General features: G+C 40.0%; 2 protein-coding genes across 2 annotated transcripts in view; one reads left to right on the top strand and one right to left on the bottom strand.

The window, feature by feature from the left end:
• Positions 1-16,345, top strand: part of fbp1b (fructose-1,6-bisphosphatase 1b) — a 291,591-nt gene that overhangs the window by 249,620 nt on the left and 25,626 nt on the right. The window lies entirely within an intron of this gene.
• LOC107374910 (KN motif and ankyrin repeat domain-containing protein 1) lies at positions 639-15,420 on the bottom strand. Its single transcript, XM_070552803.1, has 11 exons — positions 15,390-15,420; positions 12,758-15,238; positions 12,004-12,120; positions 8,493-8,598; positions 7,091-7,222; positions 6,863-6,950; positions 6,159-6,378; positions 3,510-3,652; positions 1,563-1,763; positions 996-1,091; positions 639-901 (listed from the first exon to the last, which is right to left on the bottom strand). The coding sequence occupies exons 2-11, from the start codon at positions 15,153-15,155 to the stop codon at positions 839-841; spliced, it is 3,564 nt and encodes a 1,187-aa protein (XP_070408904.1). The 5' UTR covers positions 15,156-15,238; positions 15,390-15,420; the 3' UTR covers positions 639-838.

Below are 16,345 nucleotides of genomic sequence, written 5' to 3'. Positions count from 1 at the left end.
GCAAATTAATAAATTCAAGAAGTCACTGGGGTCTGTGGGGAATAATTTGAGAATGTTAGTTATCTGATTTTCAACTTTCTTTTCTATTTCAAAGACCTAAAATGCAATTGAAAGGTGAAAAAAATACAAACAAAAAAAACGTTACTAAAAAAACTAAAAAAGTTTTGAGAAGAGCGTTACATTAAACTCTCTTCTCATACAACAAAGCTGAATATATATATGTATATATATATATATATATATATATATATATATATATATATATATATATATATATATCTTAAAACATTTATTAAAAATAATTTTATTTCTATAAAATGAAAAAAAAATGCTGAATTTGAATTTGTTTGTTTTACATTCTAACAATTATTAATGTTGCTGTGGTTTTAGGTATAATGACAAACATGTCAAACACAGGCCAAACCTCTCATTCATCATGACACATGTTTCATATCATTATGGGATAATGAATGTTTATATGCATTACAATAAAAACTAAGGATAAGAATATATTATATATATATATATATATATATATATATATATATATATATATATATATATATGTATATGTATATATATATTATGAAGGAAAATTATTCAAAACAATGACAGCATTGTTTAATAGGAAATCAATAATTTACTCTGCCATTATTATTTATATCAATAAATTGAGTATTGTAGTCACAAACAGTTGAGAAACGAATAATTCTATTAACAGATAAGTTCCACCTGATGATGAATGGCTAACTTATTCCCTTTGCTTTGGGGGCTTTGATAGCAAATCACTCAATAAACAGGACTTGTGTGGCCTCCCTTCAGGTTTTACTTCCTTCCCTCATTCAAAGATGTTCCCTCCTTCTGAGGACACAAAACACCTTCCTGTGTGTCGAGCTCCTGCCTGTAACAAATCAGCAAACACAAGATAACATGAAAGAAATAATTATTTAATGCATATTTTTAGTTTGTAAGTTGATGTTCAAATGTAAACATACCCGTGAGTGTCTGGAGAAATTGGCGTGAGCATAAAGGAGTACTGCGATGTCATGATGCCCCGCCTCTAACGCGATGGACAGGGCTGTGCTTTCATCCTGGTAACCCATTTAAAAAGATGGCTTTGATCATAAAAATGGATTCAAATAACACATGCTCTCTTTGTTAAGAGACTTTAACTAAAACTGACCACTTTATATCTTTTTAGTGTAATAATTATTTCATAAATTCATCTTGTGATTCACTTGATAATTTACTAACAGCAAGGTGAAAAATAATAGCGAGCTTTAAACAGCAATCTCACTTAAAACATCTGACTTGGACAACTCTGAACGACATCAAATTTTAGCTCAATATCTGTTAAAATGAATGAATGATGGCCATCTTTGTGTTTTCTAACATCAATTGGCCATTTTCCTTTTGACAACAGCCATTAAAAAGGTCTTATCTCCCACTCTTGGAAGCCAATGTGTAATGTAAAGTTGGAAGCTTCTTATCTCAGCTTGAAGCCACTCTGCTCACTACGCTGGTGGGAGAAGCTGCCAAAGCAGAGACAATGACTCACATACACTGTCAGTCAGGGTGGCGTCGCAGTCCGGCTGTGCCAGCAGTAGTTTAACAATGTCGACGTGACCGTGTTCACTTGCACACATCAGAGCCGTGGAGCCCTCGTCGTCCTGAATGTTGACTTCTGCCCCCAGGGCCAGGAGGGGCTGCACCATGTCCATCCTGCCATGGCTCACAGCCAGCATCAGGGCAGTCTGACCAGCCTGAAGATTGAAAGGGCAAAGGTCAAATACAGACAAAGAACATGAGTCTGATCATCATGAGCTTAATGCAACACTAAAGGGCATTTAACACTTTAAGCTGTTGCTTTCAAACTGGTTTCAATGGTTATTGAGCCAGAAACATGAGCCGCTTCACATGGGACAGCACTCCTGCGCACTGTGCTGGCCAGAAACGGCACTCCATCACTTTGGTGGTTCGGGTAGGAACTAGTGAGAGGTCTTCTGCTTCATAGCTTTAATGTGCTGGGAGCTCATGTAGAGGGTGGCACAAGGCAAGTACAAGGAAGAGAACAATGTATTTGGAAGGTAGAAAAAGAAAGTGTGAACTAAACAAAGAACTAAAACCATCACTCCAGCCTCCACTTGGCTTCAGTTTCAAACCATCTAAAAGATAACAAGTCATATATATATATATATATATATATATATATATATATATATATCTATATCTATATATATCTCTATATATCTCTCTCTCTCTCTCTCTCTCTCTCTCTCTCTCTCTCTCTATATATATATATATATATATATATATATATATAAATAAATAAGTATATATATATATATATATATATATATATATATAAATAAGTACATATATATACACGAACACATATATATACAAACATATACAGTATGTATATATATATATAAATAAGTACATATATATATATACATGAACACATATATATACAAACATATACAGTATGTATATATATATATATATGTTATATATATATATATATATAAATAAGTACATATATATATATATACATGAACACATATATATACAAACATATACAGTATGTATATATATATATATATGTTATATATATATATATATATATATATATATATATATATATAAATAAGTACATATATATATATACATGAACACATATATATATACAAACATATACAGTATGTATATATATATATATGTTATATATATATATATATATATGTATATATAAAAAGTATATATATAGACACACACATAGATATACATATATATAAATCTTTTTTTCACATTTATCCGTTGGGTGACTGTCAGGTCTTCCTATAGTGCGGGTTGGTGGACACATATTTATCACATATTTAAAATCCTGCCCATCTTTTCAGGGAACTGCATGACTATTTGTGTGTTTGTACCTGTGCTTTTGTGAAATAATTCATGCTTGATGAGACTTTAAATATCTTTGGAGGGACAATGCCAAATTTGCTGCAAAATAATGAATCCTAAAAATTATTTTAGTCAGTCACTGTTTCAGGTTTTAGTTTATAAAAATATCATTTAAGAAAGCAAAAGCTATTGAGAGTTTCACTGGGAAAAAAAAACCCCATTAAAAATGCATTTAACTCAGTAGGCTTGATTCATTTAAAAATAGATCAATTTAAAACTTTATGAACTAAAGACAATAAAAAGTAAAGAACTTAATTTAGAAATTATATCATTAAATGCACAAAGTCAGAAAATATATGAGCTACATGAGAGCAAGAAATGTCAAAACTCAGAAAAAGTGTCAAAAAAGTTTCCTCATCTCCTCATACAGGATCTTCAGCGCAGACAACACAAGATCTGCATAAAATCAAAGGGTGGCATAGAAAGCATCCCAATGGAAAATGACAGGAAAACAGACATCCATTTGTGATATGAAATATTCATCAGGAGTTCTTGTTAGCAGATTTCCACCGTATTCACAGAAGTAGAATCAGTCGCAGCCTGACCTGGCTGGCCTTGGCATTAACGTCTCCTTTAGCAAAGAGCTGCTGCACAACTCTCATGTCCTTCGGGTCCGCCACAGCAGCCAACGCAGCCAGCATGATGGGTGTGTAACCAGCCGCGTTCTGCTGGTTCACATTGCACACGCCTACAGTGATGTCGGTGAAAGAGGAGAAAAAAGGAGAACATCCATGAATGCATGAAGTTTAAAATTTTTAAATGAAACAGCTTTTCACCAGAGATGACCCATTTTCCCTGGAACAGACTCACAGATAGTGTCAGCACAAGCAAAGCCGTGATTTGTTTGCACGAGTAAAAGTAAAGCCATATTGATAGTCTGGGCTTCACAGCTATGGTGCGGAGAGAGAAATGTAAATAATTTTAACCTCCTGATTTTGTATTTGGTATGATATAAACGAATGAAACAATTCCATCTATTATAGCTCTGTTGATTCTCATAAACGGGAACTTAATATTACTTAGATTTAAAAAAATCAAGAATGTTGACACATTTCCTGAATAAAAAAGACAAATAAAAAATTTAAACTTTAAGTCAACATCAAATGTCTCTAAATAATTATAAAAATGTTTCTAAGTTGAAGAGAATAAAATATTGTAGCACAAAAAGCCAATGTCATCTTATGTACACACATTGTACTTCCATTACAGGTATCTCCCACTTGGACAGTAAATAGTAGTTGTAGTAGAACAGCTGATACTTTTTTATGTATTATTACTTCCACATTATTTCACAACCCCTATTCATAATGCTTACTGTTAGGGATGTAAGAAAATTCATGGTAAAATATGGTAATATTTTTTCCCAGTGATGTTATATTGATATTCAAAACAGTGTATCAAAAATGTTGATATCGCAATATATCGTGATATTTTTCCTGCAATTTTATATCAATATATATTTTAAAGCTGTATATCAAATTTTTGGAAGAATTTACATGCAAACAATTATGCATTTTCTTTTTTTTTTGGGTGCAATTCAAATGCCGACCGCTAGTGCGCAGCAGTGTGCAATGGGGTTTGTTTCCACCATTGACATTTAAATCCGTCTATTATGGTTAAGATACCTCACATTAACATGTAATGTTTCAGCTTGGACTATTTATTGAATTTTCCTACAATAAATTCAGTCTAAAAAAATTGCTAACGTCATCTGACTGAACGCATCACAATATATCGTGAATCACTGTATTGTACCCCCTGTATCGTGATGCGTATCTTAAGCTTGGTTTATGCTTGACGCATTCACTTTCCGTGCGGTGATGTGGCTCGCGGATGGAACGTATTTCACAACTCGCAGTGTTTATGGTTCGTGCGGCTCGTCTCTGTGGTGAGCCAATATTGTCCCAAACTGAACAGGGCAGCATGGAGCTCTACGGCAAGCATCCAACACTACACCGTAGTAGAAGTAGAAAGTACTGTTACAACATGGCATTTCAGCATTTTTAACAGCTTCTCGTCTTTTCCGACAGTGCGAGCTATTTCTCTCCAAGAATTATGTTGATCACGGTGATCTCTGAGAGCTGAATCATACAAATGTCTGTATTTACGAACCTCTGCCGTACTAGTTCTTGCCGGTCTGCCATGTTTTTCCGCGTCCGTCCGTCCGCATGGTTAGAAATTTTTCGAGGTGCGCGTTGCAAAAATTCTGGGCCGTGCGGAGGCGCGGTGGAGGGGCGTGGTTGTTAAAATGACGCAACTTTTCCGCGCGGAGCCGTGCGGACCTCGCGGACGCGTCAAGCATAAACCAACCTTTATCGCCAGATTTTCACCAATACACATCCCTACTTACTGTGTATGTGTCTACATAGGAACTACTGTTATACATAGTGCCTTGTCTTATTTTGTTTTTTGCATTCTTGGTCACTTTTGTTCTCGTTTGTTATCTGTCCTGAGCTGTGGTAGCACAAATTTCCCCATTGTGGGATCAGTTAAGTCTCCTTTCATCTCATCTTAACTCATCATGTGAAGTGATAAAAATCCTATTTTGTGCTCCTGGTTCTTGCATTTGACCAGAGTAAGAACAAATTTAAACGTGGCTTTAGGGGATATGTAATTATGCAATATCATTTATTTCAAAAAACCAACAAATCAGGTTTTTGAATCTTTTTTTAACAATATTGATTAGGTATTTTTGTTCCCATGTCTTTAGAAAGCTGCAGGGTTTCAAAACTTTTTTATAGTTCAGATTGTATCAGGGAAATAAAAAACTCTGGCCTTGAATTACATTTTAAACCTTTTAGTCATTCCTTCAGATTTATTCACAGCTGGACAAAAGATTTGGACTATTCGATGCGAGAGTAGGGCTTTATGTTCCTTTTTTATTCTGCATTCATCAAGAACACTGAGTGCATAGATGAAATACTTACTTTAACTAGAAGATAAGAGTTTACCATCCCACTGGGATTCAGTGGCTGTCTAGCCTCGATAAAATAACTTTGCTTCTTTGTTCAATACAATCTACCCTCCTTTGTGGGTTAGAACTAAGAAACTTAGTTTAATCATGTTTTTGTAACAGACTGCATGCAGAATAATGTATCTGTTAACATTGTTTTACATCACAGGGCATATGCAAGATTAAAAAGGACAAAGAAAAGCACAGATCATTCAGAACACTTCCGAGTGTCCAAGTGTACCTGCATCAAGCAGCTTTTTGACTATGCCGAAGTTGGAGTGAGAAACACTGTAGTGCAATGCCGTATTTCCGTTGCCATCAGTCATATTGGTGATGTAGTGCAACACTGAGGGCGAAATCATCTGAAACGTAGACAAATACTCCCCTACAGCGTTGGGAGCAGCAGCCTTATGGCTGGATATGGAGAACCACTCCTGTTGGAGTGTGCGTAGGCTGTCCTGCTGCAAAGAAGAAGAAAAAAATCATGAGAAAAAGTAAGTTTTCAGCAGCTCTGGTTGCAGAGCAAATCAGAACAAAATTTTGTAGAAATATAGAAGCAATAACAAAAAAGACCTAATATCTTAAAATAACCTGTCTTAAAATTATGTATATTAATCACTAAAACATTAAACAAGTAAATAATGTCCAAAATCACAACAGTTTCCACCAAAATTACATTAGGACCAGCATCTAAAAGAATAAACGTTATAATAAAGAAAACAACAAACAGGATCCAAAGAAACGATAAAACAGCAGGCAGTGACTCTTTAGAGTTACCATGGTAACCACACACTTGCGTCTCATTGATGTGTTTCAAATAACAGACTTGAGCACACCCTTCCACAGCAGAAAAGGAAGAAGGATGCTATTACATCCATACAGCGATTGTGTGGACAAGTCCAGACAAGTCAAATGTTTCACCATGAAGATAGTAAACAGACACACCAGTTCTCTGCTTGACAGAGCTGGGTCCTCACTCAGATGAATCTTCAAAGCCTGGCAAGCGGAAAACATCTTTTCACTTAACTTACACCTGAAAGGACAGACCTTTGTGGGTTACTGAGCTCAGAGAAGATGTCGCGAAAAAAAAAATTCAACTGGCTCTCATAGCAGCAGCCCCATAAACTACAAACTACGTCCCCTCCAAACACATAAATATTTCCTTTATTTTACCTCGGTGGCTGATGTAGAGTCCCGTTTGACCCCTTTTTGGTGTCTTCTTTTATGTCTTTTGAAGAATTCTTAAATGTGTGATTTCCTTTTCTTTCTTCTTCCTCTTGCTCATAGGCTGACATTAGGTCCAATCTGGGCAGAAAACAAAGCTTAGTAGCTTAAATATGAATAGACTAATGATATTCAAAGACTGAGTGGTGGATTATTATTTTTAAAAGCTTTTCTTCGGGCACCTGGAGAGTACAGAGGCTTCTCTTTTCTCTCCCTTATTGTTTTACTATGCCCGGATCACACTGTGCTCTTGTCCTGTCTGGCTACAGAGCGCTTCTCTACATTCCTCCTGAAAACTCTTTTTTTTTTAATTATGGATTTGGTCAACTGGTCATTCAATGCGATTGACAAGATTTTTTCACAATGAGAACGGAGCAGGGGGCGCACCCGATGGGTATACATTGGATTCCTGGAAGGATTATGTGCCTTGACCAACTGTCCGTGAAGAACATCAAAGATGTGTGGATTTTCAGCCTGAAAATTACTTTTCTTCTGTTTGGAGTGGGAGGATTTCTGGAATTTTGGAAAATTGGGAAGTTGGGGGCGATTGGAGTGCGACCCGTACCCATGGAAAGTCTCAGTCGTGTGGAGACCGCTAAGACTGGGACGCTACTTGAAGTGAATTGCAAGGTTCTAGCTGCGATCCTGGTGTTAGTGTGCAAGATGGATGTGATCTTGGAGAAAGTCATTGCACGGTACGGTCAAGATTAAATCCCAAAATTTGATTCGCTGAGAGACTGAATGATCAGTTAAAAACTGAAAGGCAGAGAGAAAATGATCTCTGCCTGACCCAAACAATTCTTCTTATCTGAATCTGGCGCCCTGGTAGCCTTGAGCTGCAAGAAAAACAAAATCTCCATGAAGGAATGCAGACAGATGCTCTGAAACCCGGCCTACCTCCCTGCCTTCGGATTGGTGGTCGAGATCTACAACTGAAGGTGTCAATGTGCTCTTCACTTCATTGATCTCCTTCCCACCTGTGTTTCAACAGCGGTCGAGGCTGCTGCTCTCTGGTTCCAGCCCCCCCACCCCACTTACCTATTGGAGCCTCATGTTGTGAACTGTCTGGTCTTCGTGATTATATGTTTGAGGTGTGTTTTGAATAGCAAAGCTACCCCCTGTCAGGAGTAACTCTGAAATGCTCCCCCTCTTATCCTCATGTAACCCTTTTCTATCTGACTGCAAATGGGCGCCTTGATGGCCGCTCTCCAGTCTGCATGTATCTGTTTAGTTCTACATGTTTAGTGTGTGTAACCTTAGACAGGTTGTACTGCGGGGATACATTTCTATGCTTCAGGACGCTGGGGCATTGACAATAAAGTTGATTCTGATTCGGATTAATCACACTTACCCTGGAGTCACGCTCATAAACTTCATGCTTTTCCTGTTGTTGCTGCAAGACTGGTCACCACCCTGTTTCTTCTTCAAAGACGACGGCTTACAGGCAACAGATGTGTCTAAAAATGATGTATAACACCTATCACTGAGGCTAGTACTCATAGGCGTCAGTTTAACCGGGGACACCGGGGACATGTCCCCGGCAAAATTTGTGATTGGCAGCTGTGTCCACCCCACTTTCAAAAACGCCTGCTGATGAGGATTTTTGTTTTACCAGCTCAGATCTTATCCAGGGGTCGGCAACCTGTTCCCATCAAAGAACCATTATTACCCGTTTCCCACGGTAATTTTGGACGGACCTTAATAAGCAGTGACTTAAGTGAAGCAGGCAGGTCGCGCTAGAAAATTTCGTTTAAAAAGATGTCATAAATGTGTTCCCCCGTCATTTTTATTACTAAAATATGAAGTAAAAACTCACAATTTAATTTTCATTCATTTGTCATTAATATGTAGTCTACACCCGTGCGTTAAGTGGACCATCTTCCAGTAAACGCACAGCATCCAGTCCACCTCTCCAAATGCGTAAAATGTGCATCAGCCGCTAGTTAGGCGCGCGCGCACCATCAGCTGATCAGCCCAGACAAGAGCAGAGCGACTAGAGAAAGACTAGAGGATAATTGTGTCTGGATGTGGATGGAGATTACATTTTACAGCAGCCTGATCATCATTTAAATACGTAAACCATCACCTGTCTTCTAGTCCACGCTATCAGCATTATTTTATATTTTAATTGGTGTGTGTGTGTGTGTGTGTGTGTGTGTGTGTGTGTGTGTGTGTGTGTGTGTGAGTGAGTGAGTGAGTGAGTGAGTGAGTGAGTGAGTGAGTGAGTGAGTGAGTGTGTGTGTGTGTGTTTTCCACTTCAAACACTGGTCTAACCAACCAGACCAGCGTGTCCAGTAACACATTAATGTTACAATTAAACAGTTTCACTAGGAACGTTTCACCTGCCGTGGCCCGACCGCTTCTGCTCCACATGAACTTTGTGCGTGATCAAATGTCTCTACGCTTCATGCGGAAGACAGGAACAAGCGCTGTTCAGCCAAAGTTTCATAATTTCATAAAAAGAACATTTTCCAAGTGACACATCCCTCAGAGAGACCGGGTTTCCTGAACGCTTCAGTGGGAGGAAATCATCGCATGCGCGTGGTTCTGCACTGCGCTGCGAACCCCAGATCTTCAGCTCACTGTCCACCGGGGGCGCTCCGAGCCGCGCTGAACACAGTGTCCAGTATAAAGAGCTCTGATGTTCTGATGGGAATATTTTACCTCCGCGTGTGCGTTAACAAAATGTCAGCTCATCCATGAGCATCCGTGTGCGTCGGGGTAATTTTTTCAAACCAAGCAACATCCTTGAGTTCATCTGTCAAAATAAACAGTCAAATGGAAATATATGTAACCTGCCGTTTAACTGTTTTGCCTTCCTGTGAAGATTGTTGCAAAGAGAAACAATTAAACTTGATTAACCCCACGCAGAGAACCAGGCAGTGCGCATGCGGGAAGATTCCTCCCACTGAAGCGAGTGTTTTCCAAACCCGGTCTCTCAGAGAGACTTGTCACTTAGAAAATGTTCCCTGATTATGAAACTTTGGCTGAATAGTGCTTGTTCCTGGCTCCAATGTGGCGACACATCCAGGAGCCGTCTGAGGAGAAGCCCAGAATCTCACATCCTCTTCAGCTCATAAAGTGCCTATGATTACGCACAAGCGTGACCGGTCAACCACCGCAGACCGGGTTGGACCTGTTCAGGTTTACGCAGACAATCTACATTTAGAATTGGCATACAGGTGTAAAATTAATGCAGTAAAATATAAAGCATTTTATTTAAATATCCATTTATTATTTTACAAGCACAGAGAGTTGCATCAGATGGATGGAAGAGCCGCATGCGGCTCCAGAGCCGCGGATTGCCGACCCCTGTGCTAGCCTACTTTATTGTCCCCAGCAATTTTTAAACCCCACTCAAGTGTATGGTTATTGTCCCCAGCAATTCTGAAAACAAACTGACGCCCTTGCTAGTACTAAACAACATTTTCTTGTATTTCCAGGCCTGCTGTGCACACACAAAGGAAAACATTTTTGTGATTATGAGCGTCTTAACCCAGATGTCAAGACGAAGAAAGCTGAACTTCTTTTGTACGTTCCTTCTGTGTTTGTCTTCAAATTCCATTTTTGGTTCTTTTTTAAACATAGATAAGGTTTTTTCTTTACCTTGCTGACATTTCTTTTGTGGCTGCAAAGATCCTCAGAGCTGACGCTGATGTTGACGGCACTTCCTACTCCGTTTATCCGCGGGCAGCAGAGGACGTTGTCGCCCTCTGCTGCCCGCTCTCCCCTCTCCGACGATGCAGTCCCATGCACGATCCAATGAGTGGACCCCATCGTCTCTGTTCATGGTCCCACATCCACATCTCCTTATCTCTATAGCTTCCTTTAACCATCTTTTGTATTTCTGTTGTTCGGTGTTTTTGATCCTTGTGTTGTCCCAGTCCATTATATGGTTTTCTCTTGTGCAGTGATCTGTTACGACTGACTTCTTTATTGTGCTTTCTGCTTCTTCTTTTGCTGCTCTTGTGTGTTTTTGACTTGTTTCTTTCTCACACTCCTTTCTATGTTCTATTATCCGTGTGTTGAGCTGGCGTCCGGTTTCTCCTATGTATGTTTTATCGCAAAGTTTGCATGGGATTTCGTAAACGACTCCACATTTAAGTCCAGCTGATATTTTGTCTTTTGGGTGTACTAGTCTGTTTCTAACTGTTGTGTATGGTTTTGTTGGTGTGTTTATGTTGTGTTTTTTCATTGTTGCTCTTATTTTTTCTGTCATGCCTTTGATGTATGGTAGGGTTATCACTGGTTTTGGTTCTTGTCTTTCTGGGTTTCCGGTTCTTTGCTTTGGCTGCTCTTTTCTTTCTGTTGTTATTTGTTGTTTTCCTTTTGCAGCCGCAAACGAAACCTCAGCAAGGTAAAGAAAAACCTTATTTGTGTTTAAAAAAAGAAACAAAAATGGAAAGCTGAACTTGTTTAGCAGGTGAAGTGAGATCACGATGAAACACCTGGGTTTGACAAACGACCTGAAGAACATCTCTTAGATCTTTTTGATGTGTATAAAAACAGTGAGTCGTCTTTGTGGAACTTTTGGATTGAGAAAGCATTCTCAGACACCGGTTCCTCCTACGAGGTCGGTTAATTCTAGACTCTAAGCCACAAACTGCCATGTGGGACAAAACAACTTTCAAAACCAGATATCATTCCAAACATTGCAAGTGTGTCCCACAGAAAGTCAGTGTGCCAAACCAAAGGCAGCCACTTCCCCTTGAATCTCGTACACGTTTAAACTGGGACATGGCAGTGGCTTCAAAGTGAAAGTTTATTTAGTTCATAACTTCTTCTACAAAGACTAGCTTCTTTATAACATTAGGGTTTCTTTATAAGGTACATTTCTACCAAATACAGACAGGTTTGCTTACCTTGTAGTGCTGATGCTGACTGTAGTTCTAACACCTTAATCCTTTTTTTCACCTCTGATTCGTTACAGGTCACTTGACTGATTTCTGGATTTTCTTTGAAATTTGTACAAGTTGTGTCTAAAAGTAAAGAGACAAAAAAGCAAGTTTGAGTTTGCTGCAAGAAAATCTAAAGGTGGTATGTGACTTAGGGGCAGCAGTAGCTCAGGTGGTAGAGCGGGTTGCCTCATGATCGGAGGGTCATGGGTTCGATTCCAGCTCCCGCCGGGGGTATCCTGCTGTTGTGTCCTTGGGCAAGACACTTCACCCAACTTGCCTTTGTTGGTGGTGGTCAGAGGGGCCGACGGCGCCAAATGGCAGCCTCGCCTCTGTCAGACCTCCCCAGGGCGGCTGTGGCTACAAGTAGCTTACCATCACTAGCAGTGTGTGAATGTGAGAGCGTGTGAAAGCGTCTTTGGGTGTCTAGAAAAGCGCTATATAAGTTCAATGCATTATTATTATTATTATTATTAATATAGCAATGGAGCTTTGGGCCTCTAGTGGCAAAGGGGCGATTTATTTCATGATCAGATTAGATTAAGGGGATAAAAATCGAGTAGCATGCTGATGGCTGCAGTGAGTGTGTGTTGTATTTTGGTTTTCAAAGCTATTTTGTTTTTGATAAAAATAAACTGACTGAAAATTCATAAAGGACCCACAGTTAAAATAAATAAAAGAACCACTTTTATAAATTCTTTGAACACGTTAATTATTGTACCTGTTGACTGAGAGGCGACGAGATGCACCTCAGCTCCCCCTTCTGTGACACTTTTGATGTTGCACAGTGGTCCATTGCTGTAATGGTCACCCTCTTCTGTGAGGAGGTCTCCATGCTCCTTTAAGAGTCTGTGCATCTTCTCAATGTAGTGGCTCAACTCATGATCCCACTGGGCGGACTGCTGGAATCGTGGCCTGGTTGTGCAAGAAGAAACTGAAAAATCTCGTATTCTCCCTTCTCCCACACCTATAGTCTTTGTCTTGATGGGATCCGGGAGATGGGATGGTCCTGAGGCCATATTTCGAGTTTTCAGTCCAACCAGAAAGTTCTCATAAATATTTGTGAATCCAACACCACAGTCTCTTGTTACCTTGCTCACTGTCTCCGATGTTTGTTTTAGGGTGCTTTCGGGTAGATTTGCAGTGTTGACACCAACTGAACGGGTTTCTGTTGCACATGTAAAGCCTTCAATCCTGTTGCCTACAGACACCGTCCGGGTGAAGGTATGAGTTGTGTTAGTGTGCTTGTCTTGTTTGCTGAGGAGCGTGTTTGTGCTGGAATCATTGCGGAAGGCTTGACTGGTGTTAGTGAAGCGAGACACTGAACTAGACGTGGTGTTGGTACGCCGTGAAGCGGTTTGGGGTGACGCCGTGATTCCCCGATCAACTCCTCTGACTAAATCTGTGGCAATACTTTGAGAAACCATTTTCTTTGCCTCACTGATGCAGGCATTACCAAAATAATCCCCACAATCCACTGACTGACACCTAATCCTTTGTTTTTTGTACGTCACATTTTCTGCTGGAACTTCGGTGTTGCTTTCATCACGTAGCTTTGTCTCGGTTCCAGTTCCTTGGGTTCTTGTGGAAACCCAGATCCCAACGGCCTTTTCACTGGTCTCCATTCTCTGCCTCACCTCCCAGTGGTTGATGGGCACATCTGGGCCTGTGCAGATGCTCTTCATCTCAGGCTTACAGGACAGACCAACAGTTTCTACCCTTTTAGCCTCTCCTGTGCTGGCATCTTGAAGGTCTATGTGATTACCAACTCCCTGACTTTTGTGGGAAGGTTTTGCTTCTATGCTGATGCTAACAGTGGATGGTCTAGCTAAGCAGGACTTGTCAACTCGGTTTCTGGCTCCTGCAGACTGAAGCTCCAGTTTCAGACAAGTCAGCTCAATCTTGAGAGCTGATTCTTTTAACTCTGCTTCCAAGTGGAAAATTCTCTCCTTTAGGGCTCTATTTAACAGCCGCTGGGCATCGAGCTCTGCCTCTAGTTTGCTGTGAAAACCCAAGTGAAGCTCTGTTACTTCTGTTGCAATGGATTTAGTCTCTACCAGATCGGTGTACACATACTTGTTTTCTTTAGATTTTTTTGACGAGGTCATATCTGTGTCCATAGTTCCAACAGCCACTGACTTTGTAGACTTATCTTGCAAGGGGCCATGGCCTTTTTCATGCCACATTTGCAAATGTCCACCTCTGATGGTTCTTTCCAATGCCTGCATCTCTTCTGCTAGTTGCTTTAACTCCTTGAACTTGGCACAGTCATTTATTCCAGTGCCTTCAGATGTTGCCACTGTGTTCACCCCATTCTCAAGGTCAGACCCTGCTAGGTTGTCTATTCCTTTTAAGATTGTGTCCTTGTTGGCGGTCTGGTCCTTTAACTGAGACAAAAGGTGTCTCTTTTCTTCCTGAAGGACAGAGATTTTTACTTGGAGGATAGGGATGATTTTCACCTGCTCCTCCAGCTCCCTCAGCTTTTCTAGAGCTAAAACCATCTGGTCACGAACATGCTGAAGGTGCATGGACCCAAAGCTTGAAAGTGGAGTGCTTGTGCCAGAACTCTGTGGGCTCACCCTCAGACACCCTGTGCTGCCTCTGCTTCCCACGGATGAGCTAAGGTGGGCATTTGTCTCAGTGGCAGGCTTGTTTCCATTATTGTTCTGATTGTATGCACCCAGGCCAGTGAAGGGTGAGTGGGATCCAGGTGTACTCACACCTCCAAAGCTGGCAAGTCGTCGACGGGGAAGGGGCTGAGGTGGAGATCGACTCGTCAGATCTTGATCTGGGCTGTTCTTCATCCGTTCTACCACAGGGTTTTGTCTTTGTGGAGAGGCGTATCTTTCAGGTTGCCGGGGTTTTGACTCAGTAAGAATCTGAGAGGGGCTTGGATCTTCACTTTTGGAAGATTTGTTATCCAACAAAGAGCCGTGTGATGGAGGAAGAGGAGGTTTACCTTTGGTTGAAGAAGACATGCCAAGCAACCTTGTACTGCCACTGCCAGATGACGACAAGGACTCTGCAGGAAGCCATTGGTCACTTGAAATGGAACTCTGTGTATTTTCCACATTATTGAGAGCCCCTCTGGGCCTCCTCTTAAGGCTTAGACGCTTCATGGTGAGTCCGTTTTGGATACTGTCCAGATGATGAATGCAATCGATCCCTTGGTGGTTTAGAATACGCTCCTCAGTGTTTAGATCTGCTGACAAAAAAAAAGGAATAACTTTACATTCTCACTTGTAAAAACACAGCTGTATAAAAAAGAAAACGCATTAATCTTTTTACCGTTAACGTTAAATCTAGTTTATTTTACAGTTTTCAAAATTTACAGCTTTATTTTCTGTCCTTACCTCAGTTTGATGTTCCTTAGTCTAGTCTTTTCACCTCAAAATGCTTTTGACTATGATCTCTCAGCCTGTCCTAGTGTAGGAGAAAAGGATGGAGGAGGGCTTTCCACTTGCACAGACACTGTTTTGAGCGGTCACTTTATCCCAAATGCTATGTCGTTCTACATAGACTGAACCCACTCTATAATTACGCTGTAACTCTCCCTCTGAATGCTCAACCGCTCTCTTGGCAGCTTTTTTTAAAAACCAAAGGCATCCTCTAAGCGTTTTTACCAGCAAGTAAACAAAAAATAAAAAAAATAAGAAATGTAGACATACTTCTTGTACTAAGATTCAATAAATGTGTTTTAAAACTGTAAATACTTATTTGCAAGTTACATCAAAATCAATAATGTGCCATTACATAGAATTTTACAAACTAGTTACATATATTATAACAAACTTTAATGTTCTACCTCTTGGCACAATATCAATAATACCCACCTGACATATTTTTCAGCCTGTAACTGCCTTGAGCCATGAAAAAATCCAAAAGCATCAGCAGCATCAATTCCTTGTCATCCGAGCCAAACTCTAATAAAATTCAAACAGTAATGAAGGATGTTTGCTTCACATCCTGATTCCACGTCTTCTCCTGCAAAGTCTCTCTGCCTTCCCTTAATAATCACTTTCTCTCTGCAAGACCAGGTGCAGCAGTCAATAACAGCTAACCTTACAGTGCTTGCATATAGGAAATGCAACACCCGGGCCATGTCATAGGCTAAACTGCACCGAGGAAAAGACTATGCCTCACTGCACAACGGTGACTTGCTGCAGCTCTGTGCCATATCAGTTTCTCATCAGTGAGCAGCTTCTGTTCTCAGCATGTGGGAGATTTTAGCAGGTATTCTGTCTTTTTATATTATCATTTAAATCAGAAAGCTTTGATTTTTACCCTTGTCAGTCAACGCACAACACTA

This window comes from Nothobranchius furzeri, chromosome 6, assembly GCF_043380555.1.
Source record: "Nothobranchius furzeri strain GRZ-AD chromosome 6, NfurGRZ-RIMD1, whole genome shotgun sequence".
Classification (NCBI taxonomy): Eukaryota; Metazoa; Chordata; class Actinopteri; order Cyprinodontiformes; family Nothobranchiidae; genus Nothobranchius; species Nothobranchius furzeri.
The sequence above is the reverse complement of the archived record's forward strand: the minus strand, read 5'-3'. Positions and strand labels throughout refer to the sequence as shown.